General features: G+C 45.3%; 1 protein-coding gene across 4 annotated transcripts in view; it reads left to right on the top strand.

The window, feature by feature from the left end:
* The window catches only part of IDNK (IDNK gluconokinase), a 261,636-nt gene extending 254,064 nt beyond the window's left edge, over positions 1–7,572 (top strand). For all 4 annotated transcript variants that reach the window (XM_069625880.1, XM_069625879.1, XM_069625878.1 and 1 more), the window contains one exon: positions 7,144–7,572. In XM_069625880.1, coding sequence (XP_069481981.1) covers positions 7,144–7,495 — 352 coding nt within the window. In that variant the 3' untranslated portion in view covers positions 7,496–7,572. The remainder of the gene's footprint in view (positions 1–7,143) is intronic.
* The last annotated feature ends 9,282 nt before the right edge of the window (positions 7,573–16,854 follow it).

Here is a 16,854-nt window from a genome sequence, read left to right as displayed (position 1 = left end):
ATGTGATATGATATGGCATTTATAACACGCCTATACACAAGTGTTTCAAGGCGCGACACGTCAAATGAGGCGTAACAGATGGAAGACAGAGCCAACGATCCTACTAGGCCGAGTGTCATTCAGATTGTGCAAGTGCAAGGGAAGGGGGAAGAGGAAAATTTCAGAGTGGGAGGTGGGAAGGGGACAGTGCAGTACATGGGGTAATAGAATAAATAACAATCAGTGAAGTATGGCCAGCTGGTGGCAAGTGCAAGGTAAGTGCAGACATCAGGAGGTGTCAAGTGCTGGTGGGGGGCTGTAGGGATACAGAAAACAGTCCCCAAGTCCGGGGGTTACCAGAGAGGCAGTGCAGATGTGTAACTGGTGGGGGAAGGGACCTGGCCTGAGATCAGAGGGTGGCCAGGTAACCAGTACAGTTTCAGTCAGAAATTCAGCAGTGGAGAGGAGGAGAGAAAGCAGAAGCAAAGAGGAAGGTTTTTTTGAGGTGCTTCCGGAACCAGAGATGGTTCTCCTCAAAATTCAGAGAGGCCGGGCGGCTGTTCCAGAGGGAGGCCCCAGCTGAGGAAAGAGATCTACCACCAACTCATTGCTTGGTGAAGCCACTCACCCTGAGGGAGTTGGAGGCATATGAGCGAAGAGCTCGAGAAGGAAGATATTTAGGAAGAGAGAGTTGAAGGTATTGAGGCCCCAGGCCCCAGAAGGCCTTGTGGACAATGCAGAGGGTTTTGAACTTAATCCTCGCAGCCACTGCAGAGATTTTAGTCCTGGAGAGATGCGATCCCTGGGCTTGAGGCCAAGGACATGTCTCGCAGTCCTGCCTGTTCTGGATAAGTTGCAGAGGGTGGAGAGTAGAAGCAGGCAGATTTAGAAGGAGGCTGTTGCAGTAGTCCAGCCTAGAGAGAACCCGAGCTCTGGAGACAGTGAGCTTCTGGGGGAAGCAGAGGAAAGGAAGAAACCTGTAAGGCGGTGCAGCCGGTAGTGAGACTTCCTAGAGACGTCAGAGATGTGAGGAGAGAAGGAGAGTGTGGAGTCGAAGATGACCCCAAGGTTTTTAGCCTCGCAGGTGGGAGCAGGAAGAGGGCCAAGACAGGCCGGTCAGGGTGTTTTTTTTTTCAGGCACTTTCAGCAATTCTTTTTGCAGTTCGTAGGGTTTTGAGGCTAGAGGTGTACCAAGAATTTAGGTGGGCAATTGGTTTAGATGTATGGTTGCCCAGAGGGGCAATTTTATTGATGGCATCAAGGAAAGTTGGGGTTTAGAGCACAACCATGTCAGTGGGATTAGTGTTGGTGTGAGGGTAGGTTGTTAGAGGTAGTATAGGGGAAGTATGTTGTCAGGCGTGATGTTTCATGAGTTTCATGATGGTACAGCCAGGATAGGTTGAGGCAGGATGTTCGGCTGGGTTATGTCGTTGATAGAGAAAAGAATGAAATTGTGGTCTGACCATGGGCATGGGTTGTTGGCTAGAATTTTGGTGTGACAATTACAGTCTGCTAGCAAGTCAAGCTTACAGCATTTGTCATGCGTAGGGTTGGATAGTCGATGGAGAAAGCCTTGCGCTTCAATATTGTTTGCAAGGGCGAGTGCCTGGGAATCTGTGGGGTCGTTAAGACCCAAGTTGAAATCCCCCAAAATTATGGTTTTTGAGGAGGGCTTGGTGTTGGTAGACAGGAGTTGTGCAATGTCTTCCTCGAAAGAGCGCAGTGGGCCTGGAGGTCTGTAGATTAGGTGGATGGTGAGAATGGATGTAGCAAGTAGGGACATTGTGAGTGAGAAGTTCTCCCGAGGGGATAGCTTGGTTGGGAATTGCTCTGAAAAGGAGGTTGTTTTTGGCGATGACAGCTACTCCACCTTCTTTATATACCACTCTGTCTTTCCTGAAGATAGTATATCCATCAGGGATGGCTAGGGACAGGGCAGGGCTAACAGCTGGGTGCAGTCAAGTTTCTGAAATTGCTAGGAAGTCCGGGTTGTTGGAGATGATGAGGTCAGCAATGTCAAGGGCATGAGCTAGGAGGGATCTGGCACTAATGTGTGATTGTATAGGCTAGGTGGTGAGCTCGTTCTCTTCAGGGTGTGTTCACTTCTAGTCATTGAGGGGGTTTTAGTTCTCAAATTAAGTTGTTCATTTCTCCAGGCGATGGATTGATGGATGGAGTGGTAGTTGGTGGGGGTTGTTGGCTGGAGGTTAGGCGAGAAATTAGGCGATTGTTACTAGTAGTAGCATAGTTAGCTGGTTTGTGGTAGTTTGCCATAGCCGTGCCTTAGTCCGGGGGCAGGATGCTAGATGTTCCTATACAGAAGGGGCCATGGTATCTTAGAGTTTAGGGTCGTCTTATGTCCAGTGGTTTGCTGGAAGGTAGAAATGAGGATTGACCATGCATTGGGAAGGAAGATGGTGGGATGTCATATGAGTTTGAGAACACAAGTGCCATTTTCAGGGAGAGTACGTGTTTGGATTTGGTGGTGGCATATGGCCAGTAGTTGTTAAGGCCGTCTGTAGGGACATGGGCACTGGTGGCTTGGTGCGTGCGATCAGGAATGGGGCTGGTCATTGTATGTGGTCTTAGGTCAGGTGTTGTATGTGGTCTTAGGTCAGGTGTTGGCTGTTGAGTGCCAGGTAGCCAGGGCCTGCAAAACATATAAAGAGCACTACTAGATTGGATAGCGCCAAAGGCCTACAGAACTAGTCAAAAACACACTTAGATTTGAGTAATGCCAAGGGGCCTGCTAAACATGTTAAAACACACCTAGATTTGAGTACGACCAAAGGACCTGCTAAACATATTAAAAGCACACTTAGATTTGAGTAAGGCCAAGGGGCCTTCTAAACAAATAATAAATCCAATTAAGTTTGAACGAGGCCAAGGGGCCTGGAGACATATGCAGGGATGAGGAGGAGACATCACGATTCGAATAAGGCGGGGCATGCAGACCGTTAAAATGTAGAGCACCAATGTTCGAGTGTGTCGAGCATCAAGCTGTGGTTGGCAGGGTCATTGATTGGTGCGATGGTGGCGGAGAGTAGCTAGGATGCTTACAGGAGGAGATATGTGAGTCGCCTTGCTTATGTATCGTAGAGATGGTCCAGTACATGAATCAACTTGCTTGTGGGGGCGACAAAAATCAGTGTGATGGTGTCGGCAGGGAAGGGAGGATAGCGTGATGGACAAGCAGTGGTTTTCTGCCACTCCTCCACATTCTGACAGGCTCAGACATGAGCCTTAGTTGTCAGGCCTTAGTGAGAGGGGTTGGCTTCAGCCTGCCAGTGATTTGGATTGGCTGTAAAAGGTGTGGGCAGCCAATCGAGTTACAGCAGCTTCAGCTGATGGGTTGCTACTCAGTGAGAATAAACGGCTGCCATTTTCAAAGGATGTAGAAACAAATGCTGCTTTCCGGGGCCACATTGCCTGAGGGGGGGCTACACACCAGCAAGCACCTTCAGGTGCATATGTGCGCAACACAGATTGATGGGTTTCCACTATGTTTATATAAAAAGAGTGGTTGTGCGATCTGTTCGATTTGGGTGATATTTGCATTTATAAATGCAGCCGATGCTACAAATCCAGCAAGGCTTACCTAGAGGTCCAGATGCTGGGATGCTGCTCCAGTAGCGCGCAGTGATGTCGGAGGGCTCCTGTAAAGCTTCCGATGCTGGCTGGAGGCTACTGGCTCAGACAGGAACCTTAGTTGTTGGGCCTTAGTGAATATTACCTGCATCTTAAATGCACAGCTCTGATGCAGACTTGTTAACTCACCTATTAACAGGATCTGAACTAACAGGTTACACAATAATCTCTGTAGCAGGGTTATTGACACACTGAGCTGCCTTTCCCAACAGGCTGTTGACACTGAAAAGCACATAGGGTTAGGGCACTGGCAGCTCCATGTGAGGCTTGCTTGACATAAATGGCTTGTCAAAAGCTCTAAGCGTGTTTGGACTATCCTACATTAGTCTGGAGATTCATAATGAGGCTTTCAAATGTGTTAGAATTTTGGCAGTGGGACTCAGTAATCGAACATGGGAAAAGCAGACGTTTTGAAAAGCGCAACACTGAGCAGAAGGTATTGAAGTATGTACAGCAATGCCATCTTCCCACACTGTCGGAGGTTGGTGGGAAGAGCTCAGACACTGTTCTTGATCTGTACTTTAGCACGCTGCAGTAAATGCCAACACATGTTTGTGCTTTCTTAACAGCAGCTCTGTTAAGAAATTCAGGTACTGTCCCAAAACATAGCAGTCTTGCTAAGAAATGTGAGCATGATGCAATCAGCCCTGCTGTGAATATTTGGGATTGTGCCATGACATGCGTACAGTATAGCAGCTCTGTTGATAAATTAGGCTTCTTTGCTTGAATATATAGAAGTCCTGTTGAGAGTTAAAGGTACAATCTGTGCCACTGAAAATATATACAGCACTGCTTCTACCTGTATCCATTATACTTGCTTCAGAAAGGGAATTAAAGTTCAGCCCACATGCCTAGATATGCAATTGGTGTGCTTCTGTGATGAAAAGAAAACCAAGTATGAAATGGTCATGCTGCTGCAACTGTGCTGCCTCTATTAAAGCCAATTAAGCAGAAATGCAGCCCTTGTTTAAGACAATTTTCATTTTACATTTTACACAATACTTCCTGTGTCCTAAAGCAAAGTGAAAAGCATGTTCATGATAATAACAATGTACCTACAAAATGCATGCAGTTGAACAAAGTGAACAAAAAACAAATTCCCTTTTACATTACTCAAAGTATTGTCTTGATAGAATCATTAACAGAGGAGAGAGTTAAAAAGATTAAACAGACCAGGACTCATCCCAGTTGCTTCTTTAAGGAACTGTGTCGATTACTGAAAAGAGTGGATTTGCAAGCTGCTACATGCCAGGCTGTCACCAGTGAGCTCCACGATTTATCGGGGTGCTGCCATAAATAACCTGTGTAAGTGGTATGTAAGGAAGAATTAAAAGTGCTGTATTGACAAGATTTCAGTGAATAAAATAACCTGATACACAACTTATATAGTGGGCTGTGTCAGCCCCAGGTCATTCTGGGCTCTTTCTCCTCTCCCAGCTCCATCTCTACCTGCGGCGTTCCCCAAGGCTCTAACCTATCTCCTTGCCTCTTCAACAACTATCTTGCCCCGCTTGCACACCCCATTTCCACCTTCTCCCCAAACTTCCAGTGTTATACAGATGACACACAACTCTTCTTCAAACTTCCCTCTGATCCTCTTCTCACTTCATTTATCATCCCTGACTGTCTATCTGCCATCCGGTCCTGGTGTGCTTCCAATGATCTCTGCCTCAATGCCAGCAAGACTGAGATCCTTCCTATTGGGACTCCTGCTCCCTCTTGCTGTCCCTCACTCTGGTCATCTTCTATGGGCTCTCCCCCTTCTCCTTCATCTGAAGCCAGAAACCTTGGAGTCATCTTCGACTCCTCTATCCTTGATCCATCACAATAAGGACCTTGCCAAGAAATCCCACTTTCAACCCCACCTCCTCAAAGGAATTCTTCCTTTCCTCACTTTCCCCTACAAGCTAAATGTCTGTAGAGCTCTGGTTCTCTCTAGGCTTACTGCAATATGATATGATAGGTTATATATAACATTCTTAATACCCAGAGGTTTCTAAGCGCGGATCTGGGGCTCAAACCTGTATTGCTCCATGTCGTCTTGCTTCCAAAGCGAGAGTGTTGCCCCTGAGCTATCCTCCCGAGACAATAGCCTCTTCCTTAATCTATGCTCGTCCTCTCTACGACCCCTCCAGCTAATCCAGAATAGGACTGCAAGATTTATCCTTGGCCTGAAGCCCAGTGACCGCATCTCTCCAGCACTAAAATCTGCTGAAATCTGCCTCCTCTTGAAGAAATTGACATTGATATCCTCGCTATTACTGAGACGTGGTTCAATGCCAGCTCTGTGATGAATCAACTTCCGGGGCACCAGTGGCCTAGGGATGAATATTGGTTTCTAAACCATCAATGAGCCCCACACCTCTAATACACCAGAAGGGATCTTAACGGATTTGCAGTATGTAAGTGCTAATGTTGGCGGTCCCCCGCACACAATTTGCATGTGTTAAAAAATGACCTCCATTGAATGTAAGGTTCTAATATCAATAATAACCCTGCCCTCGGGCCATTTGTAGATGGTAATTGCCCTTAGAATGCAGCATTATTAACTGTCATAGTTTTGTACCTGTTTCCCATGTTACTTGTTCACTTTGTTTAAAATCAACTGTACGCTCAAACTATAAGCTGTGTGATTTTTTTATATATATAAATATATATGAACTGCAAAACCACACCCGCAACTCCCCATCAGTCTAATGAAGCCACATTCTACACCAAGTTTTGATCCAGCAGTTTTGCAGGCTTTTACGGGGAGTCAGCATCCCTGACTCCTCTTCCCAGACCGCAAACCAAGTGGGCTAACAGACCAGAAGTTGCCTCTCGTTATCCAACTATGTTTTCAGAATCCATTTGTCTGTGAAATGGAGAGGTTCATCTGCATCTTAACCTCCATCATGTGAGTTTCTTTTCCGCACCCCCTAGCGACGCTTCTGTTCTATACTATTGGACTCATTGTGCTTTACCTTTCAGGAGTCGTCTGTACAAGATCCTGATGGAATTGCTGCATACCATTTAAATAATCTATTCAGGAAATCTTTCTATATGCTGCAATATTATATGCTCTATTAGAAACGCCTAAAGGTTAATTAGCCGCAGATGCCCACAGCTGGATCCAGAGGCATGCCTCCACCTAAAACAAGCCTCCCTCCACTCATCAGATTACCATTATAGCCTGTACTACCTTTAATGAAGATGGTTGTCGCTTGGACGACTCCTTCCTCCCTTCAGTCCTATGGATTCCCCATATTGTGTCCATTTTCGTACTCTACATGCCGCTTCCTCAATCTAACCCATGCAGTGCTTGAAGAAAACGTGTCCTTTCATCGTTGGGTCATGCTTTTTCTTCTACGATATTCCAATTTTGCCAACAACACACTGATTGGATACTGCTGTTTGAAACGATTTACTTCCTCAATTCTTTATGTACAGTTTAATAAAAGGCCTTCAGTCAACTGACATCCTTGACATTTGCATTTGGCCTTGATGTTAAACACATTTTCAATGTTTCTTTTATAGGGAAGAATCCGGAGGTCAAAGTATGGTTCTGGCTTGTTCGGCTTTAAAGAAAATGTATAGAAATGTGTTACAGCATGGCAAGTCCACCATCCTCGCGGAACGTGACCAGCCACAGAGAAAGACAGAGTTACCAGCAGAGAAGGCACTGTTTGTGCATTTAGATGGTTCCAAAGAAGTCCTTTCAATGCGGCTGAAGGAGCGGCAAGGACATTTTATGCCAACTACCTTGTTACAGTCCCAGCTGGACAGTCTGGAACCACCATCAAAGCCGGAACATTTTGTTACCATCAGCGTACAGAAAAAAGTATCAGAAATAGTTACCGAAATTGAGAGAACTTTGAATATAAAGTGAAATGCCAACTACATCTTATTAAAAATATAGCTATTTTAACTAGGGTAAGCCTAATTAAACCTTTTTTTTTTTTTAAAGCCCTTTCATTTATCCATTGTCATGCCATGCATGGAGTACCATTTTCAAAAATCATTTAAAAGACTTTCAAACAATATTTTACTTAAACAAATCAACGTAAACTGAGAGAATACAAACTTCAAAACATCATAACATTTTGCTGCTTGTTGACTCCCCGTTTTGGAGGGTAAGGTTTCTTCTGTGAACACTTCCTACTTTCTACCCAAGTGAAAGCGATCAGTGTCGAGTATGTAATGTTGCAGTGTGATTATGATCTGTGCTAATGTTTGTGACTTTTGTCAAATGTTATGGTTACATGCAACAACATTTTGTGGTTAAACAATATGCCATCACCCTCGAGTCCTAGAAACAGGGGAGCCTAACACATAATTCTGCCGAACACTGCAACAGGCTAGTCATGCTGATCGACAACACACCTACTCTAAGCCCCAGATAAACACTGCCGAATTTGGATTTTAAGGAGCATTGAAATATAACGCATTACCTAATACCATCGACGTAATAGAAATATGGGTCTTCACCGCAACAAAACTGGGATATCTTGGCACCCTCAACGAAAAGGTACGTATGTTTCTTCGACATGGCTTCAAGTCTTGCAAAATGCTGTGACAGTGAATATAGCAGGCACAGGAAGCGATTGCAAATAGCTTCCAATGTGGCGTAACAAGACTGACGCATGGTCAAAAAACAAGCAGAATGGAAGGACCCTTGAAAAGGTCTATGGCTATGACCCCGCTGACATCAAACTAAGGCTGAAGTGATACTGTCCTGCAAGAGAAAGCCCTTCGTAACAGCATGCGTTCCTCGCAACCCGGGTTGTGGGGGAGTTCACTGCACACCTAAAGGAACATATTTCTCATTTGGGGGGCACGGCTTCTGAACTTACCTTCTTCCTTGAAATTGAAACCTACTGTCAGTTCATGGTCGATGTCATTGGAACTCTCACTGGCATTGCCGAGTGTTCATTGCGGCATGTTATTTCCAGATCGGGAGGGCGCCCTGGGATAGCATGCAGGAGGGATGTTCTCTTCATGCAGGCTACCACTGCTGACGCACTTCTTCTTGCTGATAGATTTGTATCCATCAGCTGTGATTTATGGATACTGAGGCTTGAGCCTCATTACTCCATCTTCTCGGGTTGAGTATGTAGTCATGGGTTTGTATTCTTCTTGGTCTGTGTGGTCTTGTCACAGTAGGGCTGGTTTCACAGGGTCGTCACAGTGATAGGCCACGGGTAGCGGTCAAAGTGGGTTTGCAGTGGTGGCAGTGAGTCTTCTGATCAGAGGGTTCGGGTTCTGATCCTGCTGACGATAGACTGAGGACTTTGTATACCTGGGCAGCGAACCAAAGCTGGTCTTGGAAATGTTTTTCAAAGTGGCCCCACTTTACCACCGTGAGAGCAAACCAACCCTCTCCAAGTAGGTCTTTAAGGGTTCTCCCAAAAGAACATTTCCAAACGATTTGTCCAAATACATAATTTTAAAGCATATTTATTACTACAGGAATTAAAAAGAAGTTCCAAACCACAAAAAGATGTTGGTTATGAGGAGAGATAGAAGGAAAGAGTGGTGTGCATGGAAAAGGGGAACCGAATACTAGAGTGCCAACACAAAAGATGCCCACGGTGCAGCGGCCTACTGGGAAATCTCCAGAGTTCCCTGTAGGCCAGACCACCCCTGTACCTGTATCAAAAAACGTACTTTCCTACAATGCAAGCTGTGCGGGTGACAGAAGGTGGTACTATTAATGACATGAGGTTCGGTTGTCGGAAGCGGCTGTTACGATCTGATACGATTTGAACAGTGCGGCTTGACGACCTGCGTCTTGCGTGCTTTGCGTAAGGTCCTTTCCTCAGCCCCCCACAGCCTGGGACGAGAGACAAGAGACAGCAGAGCGAGACTCGGCGTTTTCACCTTCCCGATACTTCGGCTATATCGTGTGCTTTGGGCCAAGGAGCAGGGAATAGCTCCGTAGGCTCGGAGGCCCTGAGGCTCAGCGGGAGAGCAAAGTCTGTGAGCTAGAGGAAGGGGAAAGTTGAGACCGCGAGAAACGCAGTTAGGTGTGGACCTCGAAGAGAGAGGTAAGGGCTGGCTCCTGGGCTCTGCTGCTTAGGTTTGTGTATAGAACCGCAGCGACCTGGAAGCAGCCAGGGAAACAGGGAACGGAACTCGACTTTGAGCAGTACTTTGGACATTGCATTACCAACAGAGGCCTATTTCTACCTCTCCCTCTCCTTCCCTCCTTCCGCCTCAATCTCTCCCTCTTGCCTTCCCCTTATCACCCCTCCTTAGTTCCCCCCATTGCCTCCTCCTCTTGTGACTTAGTGACAAGAGGTGGGCGCGAGTGTGAAACTTACCTACACGGGGGGTGTAAGTGAATATCTTAAGTGTCATCCAGGACGGCTCATTTCATTTTTGTTCTGCCCAGCCCTATCAGTGGTTATTGGGACTACACCAAGTGAACAACGGGTGACCCTGCTGAAAAGTCGGGGAGACTCTGAGATTCCCTTGTGCAGGACTGCAGAGTAAATTGTGAACCTAAGCAGGGGGTACCTGACACATAGAAGGACCAAATTTACACAGTTACGGAATCAGAAGTTGCCACAATACCATCAGGAGACTGCGGGCCCTGTGCCTTTGATCCTGATGTGGAGTGGAAACGGGTTTCGGTAAAGCGAGCTTTGGGAACTGAACTCAGTCTGTTGAGATTGACAGCCTGCAGGAGACGAAGCGCCCAGGAAATTGTATGGGCTTACCGTAATGGGACTACCACTTGGTTGGTCCATTGCAATTAGGAAAAGAACGGAATCAAACCACATATAATCTAAGAAATACCAAAGTGACAACAACAAACCAGAGCCTTGTTAACAAGGAGGGTGAAATGGAAAAAACTAGGTCTAAAAAGAAAGCAAAGAAAACCTCTACTGCAAATCAAGGTGTGATTACCGAATTTTTCCCACTAAACCCACCTTGTGAAATAAACTGCACCACTATCGAGGAAGGCATACATACTCACTGTGAAACTAACCCCCTAAACTCGTTAAATTTTGAAGACATTGATAACAATTCATTATTGGATTTATGTCTAAATATCCAAAGAAGCATGACCCCCCCGAATCCAGGCCAAGCAACAACAGTGGAATACAGGTAGACAGATTGATAATCACACCTCCAGGGGCATCAACTGCGGAAGGAGGTTTGGATAGATTATCAATCTCACCAAACCTAGCAATGGTCTCAATGGAGGATGTCCCCGAAGTTGAAATACAATGCTTGGATAAGTCCTACCCAGGGGCAGCAGAGATAGCGGAGATCCAGGCATCAGTTGCATCTTTACAATTTACGCTCAAGATGTTGCTTAAGATATCAGGACGAATACTAGCTAATACTGATGCACTTACCTTGGAAAATAAGGGGAGATTGATACCCGCAGAAGATGCAGAAGAGAATCTCTCTGAAGCCATCCACATTGCGAATGAAACTGAAGAGCAGCAAAACTTGGAGATTGACCAGGATGTGGGCAGCCCTGATCCATTCTTTTCAAGAAAACAGAAGAGATTAGCAAGAAGGGCTGGAAAGGGCAAAAGAGCCAGTATCACGATACACCCGACGTCTGAGCAGGGTGTGATGGGATTGCACACTAAAAAAGAGCAGGAAAAGATCAGCAAGAGCCAAGAAAAGGAAGGCAGCTAGCGAGGGTCATCTCGCCAGCTGGCTGCTGCCCGTACAAGCTGTTGAACACAAGCTGGAAGAGGAGATAGAGATCGTGGAGAAGGAGGGGGTGTGCAACAGTGAGACCACCAATATGGACAAGGCATTAAACCAATTTACAGAGCTGGAAAATCCAGGAACCGTAGTAGCTGTCACCATGGAAAATAAAGGGGAGACGAGAGGAAGTCGTGTATGTCTGATCAAGAATTTATATCAGAGCAAGGACAACAAATGGCTATCGCGCTCTGAATTTTTACGAGATTAGACTCTGCTCCACAACTGCGGGTCCTTAAATCTGACGACTTTCAATTTGTGGAACCCTTGAAAGGCCCAAGCCCTAAAGTATCTGTGCTACATTGTAAGTTCCTGGCTACAGCTGAATTACTAAGAAGTTACAAAGAGGAATTAAAAGCCGTGGACGTCGAAGTGGACGCCGATCTAAATGAAATTGACCTGAGCTGCCCGATGGAAGAGGCAGATATTCCTCTGATAACAGCAGATTGTGCAAGCTCACCAAAGGTAAAGAAGGTTGATGCATCAGAAGTCCAACAAGTGCTAAAATGGTTGGTAGATGCACTTCCCGAGATTCTATCTAAACAATGAGATCTAACCATACTATCCTGGAACTGTTGGGGCTTCGCCCATCTCCTAACATCGGTGGGCTCCACGAAGTTACTTGACAAATATAGTTGCTTCTGCTAACAAGAGACATGGGCCATCGACCTCCTAATACTAGATGGCTATGTGTCACACCATTCAGCAGCCAAAAGAGGTGAAAAAGGCAGGCCTTATGGTGGATTGACTATAGGGGTGGTTAATACTTTGGGTTCGAGACAGATTGACTACAACCTTGAAAGCAATATGATAGCAGTCGAAGTGATTCTTGACAGTAAGGACCCCAAGGGCTCAGTTTTTTTGGTGAGCCTATACAACCCACCTGGGGCGAAACTAAGTGAACAATTACAAGACTCTCTCCAGGATTTACTGGCGAATCGGCTGTCTATATCTAGTGATAAAGGAATAATTGTTGTTGGAGACTTTAACTATCATATGTCAGGGCGTGAATTTACAATGCAGAACCCTAAATTAAAAGATATGGGAGTCATGGTCCATAATAAAAAAGATCTTGAGGGTGGAGCATGGGAATATTTGTTTGAGTCCTGGGATATGGAAATGCTTAACGGCAGAACAGTTAGTGATCATCCTGGGCATCATACGCACGCTGGACTATGTATTTGTATGCCCTGGGATCCAACAACAGGTGGTGGACATGATAGTTATCCCCAATGAATGGAGTGATCATGCTGCTTTGAAATGTGAGATTAGTATTCCCAGAGAGCAGTCTTTGCCTAGTAGCATAGGTATGGTAAAAACCAACAAAGCGGGTACCGGATTTCTTGGTCGGACAAAAATATAACACTCGCCATAGAAGTCCTGGGGGTGGCAGATTACAACAAGTTCCCTAACTTTAATGAGCTGTCAATTGACTCTATATAGGATTGGATCCATGCTTTTGCAGGAAAGCATGCAGCGACACCGGTGAGGTCAATGTTAAGACCTAAGGGGAAAAAATTGCCCTATGACAAAACGATCAGAGACATGAAAAGGAACCTCAGAGCTGAGCTCCGTAAGGCCAAGAAAGCTATGGCCCCGCGGGAGAGATTTTATGTAAAAATTAGGGAGATTAAAAACAGATATAAAGCAGCCATTAAGGCGAAAAGAAGGGCGGACAAGTTATTCGCCTGGCAAAGATTGGTGAAGACCATATGTGAAGGAAAGACACGTAATATCTGGTCCCTTCTGGGCGAGGCGGGAGGTGTTCAGAATGGGGCATTAACCAACCCCATTGAAGCTAGAGTGTGGGTAAAATTCCTGGAAAATCGGAATGCAGAGGACGATAAACTAACAGTATTGGACTGTCCCCCACCAGTGGCTCCGATAGCTATATCACATGAACTTATTCTGAATAAAATTAAAGAGATAAAATCGTCATGTGCACCGGGCCCTAATGGACTGGCCAACATTGTTATGAAATCGTACCCCGAGTTCTGGGCCAGCCTGCTGGGAATATTATTTGAGAAGATCCTAAAATCTGGTAAAATACCCCGTTCATGGCAAACAGCAATATTAATCCCTGTGTTTAAAAAGGGAAATAGACTCGACCCTAGCAACTATAGGTTGCTCTCAATGTTAGATGTCACGGTGAAGATATTTGCCTCACTTCTGCTAAAAGATCTACAATTATGGACAGAGGGTTCTGGTGTACTGTCCAAATTTCAAAGTGGGTTCAGACAGGGGTACTCCACCACCCATAACATCATGATTATGGACATGTTACGATCTAGAGCACTAAGAGGTGGGCTGCTCCACTTTATGCCTTATATATAGACTTCACAGCGGCCTTCGATTCCATCCCTAGAAGCCGCTTATGGTGGAAATTGAAACAAATGGGCTCTCCGGAAGGTTTACTATATTATCTAAGACTTCTACATCAAAATAACTCAGTCAAACTGAAGTTAGATCAGGAAGGTCACACAACTGTTAACGTTGCCCAAACAGAGGAGTAAAACAAGGCTGTGTCACAGCACCCCTAATCTACAATCTGTATGTGTATGACATCCCTGAAGCAATATCTGCAGCAAGCAACTGCCCCCCTAAAATTGGTAAAGCCACTTGTCCCGTATTAGCGTACGCGGACAATCTGGTGATCTTTCATTACACAATCAGTGGGATACGTAGATCAGCGGCTGCACTGTGGGAGTATGCAGAGGTGAATGGCCTTAGTATCAAGTATTAGGGAAAACAAAGGTTATGGAGATACACGAAGAAGAAAGTATCCTGTGTACTACTTACGGTAGGCCTGGTGAATATCCCCTACATTCCCCAATATCGATATCTGGGTATTGATTTTGAAGTCACTGGTGACTACGTGGCCTGTAAACAAACGCGTAGTATTAGAGCAGCGCAACTAACTGCCCTGTTCTATAGGTTCACTGTCAGTGTGGTTTCACACTATGGGGCACTCACCAATTGTATATACAAGCTTTCTCTCCGGCCATAATATACGAGCTGGAAGGCCTTCTGGAGATTGATCTAAAATGGTTACAGGTGAATGAAGATAGATTTTGGCGGTGTATTCTTGGCCTACCTCCCTGTATCCCAATGGCCATTATTAGACTAGAACTGGGTTTGATTTCCCTAAAGGCATTAGTACTGAAGAAGCGGGCTTCACTATACTTAAAAATGACTTGAGATTCTAGTAATGGATTGTTAACAGCTGTCCATCAGGAAATGGCTAGGGAGAATTCGGTTTGCACAACTATTGATCAGATGGCTAAATTGTTTCATGAAATAGGTTGGAAATCCAGGGATGGCTGCTATTCAGAAGAAGTACAAAGGGCTCTGAGCAAACGAATAGACCTCTGGGACTGGATAGAGAACTTTGAACATCTAAGGAGCTTGAGAAGCTATCAATTTGTGCAATACAGATTGTACGAGTTTAAGAAACAGCAGAGATATTTGAACATCTGCCCATCAGCCAGACTGAGACGGTACATTTTATTACTCAGATTGGAGAAACTACCCACGATTATGATCACAGGGAGAAAAGATAAGATTGCTATCGAGCTGCGAACATGCCGCCTATGCAAAGCTCAAGATCAGCTGGAAACGGCAAAGCACCTTTTGACTGAATGCCCTGAAATGGCTAGTACATTCAATCCCCTTCTGGGCAGTTACGTCCATGATAATAAGCATATTAAGAACGACCTTTTTTGGCACCATTGTATTAATTCCAATAGCATGCGCCTGTTGATGGCCTTATACACCATCTGGCTGAGAGTTGAAGTTAGTTTGGGCATAGCACTTTAGGTTACTGATCAAGTAATTTCATTCCAATCTTTTAAAGATAACTGTGAGTTGTACTTATGAATATATGAAGATGGATTTGATATGTTTATTTTTATGTTATGATTGTTGCTGTATTTGGATTATGTAGTATTATTTTGTTATTTTAAAGGTTTTGTGTAAAGTTTATAATTTAAACTATATCACAATAAATATTATTTATTTATAATGCATGCGCTGGTGCCCTTCAACCTACAGGCACGCGAACCGTTTTGTTCAGGATGCCACAGCATGTACTCTTGTACCTCGATTTCCCAACAATATGTGCACTGTTGCGTGAGCTCGGGACTGGGATCAACAGCAGTGACTTCAAAACCTGGATCATAATTATTATTTAAGTGCATGTATCATGCGATGACGTGGGGGTTGGGGGGCTTTACAGAATACTCTGGGCCCGACTCTCATGGAGGCGCAGTGCTAATGGTAACTACCCCAATGCACTGCGTGATTTTAAAAGATGCACCGGTACCACCTCTAGGCTGAAGTGGCCCTTGGTGTCTTTTTAGTGAGCGGTTGGAAGGGGGCTGCAAAATACTGGAAATGTGCCAAAAATGGAAATACCAGGTGGAGCAAAGTTTTCATTTGTCAGCAACATTTTTATTAATTACTGACAAATTTGGTAATTGTCATTCTTTTTGCTGTCATAACATAGCGTAAGAGGTGGTTTTGTAGAGCGTATGTTCACCCCCGGGCGGTATCTTGGTGCTACAGACAAATAGCAAATGTTTATTGTTACCCAGCTCAATGCCATTCATTGGGAGGATTCGACCCTGCGACGATGTTGTCAAACACAGATCCTTGTACTGGGATTCGCCCAGTACCAGCACCTGCTGCGAATCACAGTAAAGAATCTCAATGCTGTGATTAAAATAATGAAGCTGCTTGTTGAGGCAAAGGCGGGAGGGATAAGGAGCTTGAATCTGGACCTCGATTTATGCCTGCCAGACTACCACAACAAAGTTGCAAAACCGCTTTTGTATAACTTTTCCACACTCACGAATGTGCAGGCCTGTGGTCAGAATTTACTCGGCCCTTACACATATGCATATATGACCATAGTCAAGACTATTACCAGGAAATGCTGGGAACTGTGATTGTTTCCGAATTTCACACTTCTCCAGTGCCCTATGTGACCTTCAAGACATTGAGAATAGATGTTAATTGCTGAAAATATCACAACTCCATTATTTGCAATTTTCAGCAATTAACACTAACTTGAGAGTCGACCCTTTCGGCCACACATATTTAGCTGCACACTGGAGCATTTTCAGACTGTCATTGGATTGTTGATTATGTAGTCGATATACCCTGCTTGTCATCAGCTCTTGATGGTGGCAAGGCAGACACTGGGCCTCATTATGAGTTTGGCGGTAGCCTTGCCAGTAAAACCGGCAGGCTGCCGCCAAACTTGTGAAAATTTCCGGCGCCCGCAAATGGGCAATTACCGGGATATTACGGCCCTGCCAGAACCGGTAATTGCCCATTCGCGGGCACTAGAATGGAATGCTCCCCAGGGCTCAATGGGAATCGGGAGGTCGGATGCACCAGCACCATTCAGAATGGTGCCGGTGCATCCGACATGCTCTGATCTCGGGTGCCGGCACGCCCGCCAGGTCCGACCTGGCAGCCTTAATGGCACCCGCGAGCAGAACTCATAGTTTGCTG

Source organism: Ambystoma mexicanum, chromosome 6p, assembly GCF_040938575.1.
Source record: "Ambystoma mexicanum isolate Mex_15411 chromosome 6p, UKY_AmexF1_1, whole genome shotgun sequence".
In the NCBI taxonomy this organism is placed as follows: Eukaryota; Metazoa; Chordata; class Amphibia; order Caudata; family Ambystomatidae; genus Ambystoma; species Ambystoma mexicanum.
The sequence above is the reverse complement of the archived record's forward strand: the minus strand, read 5'-3'. Positions and strand labels throughout refer to the sequence as shown.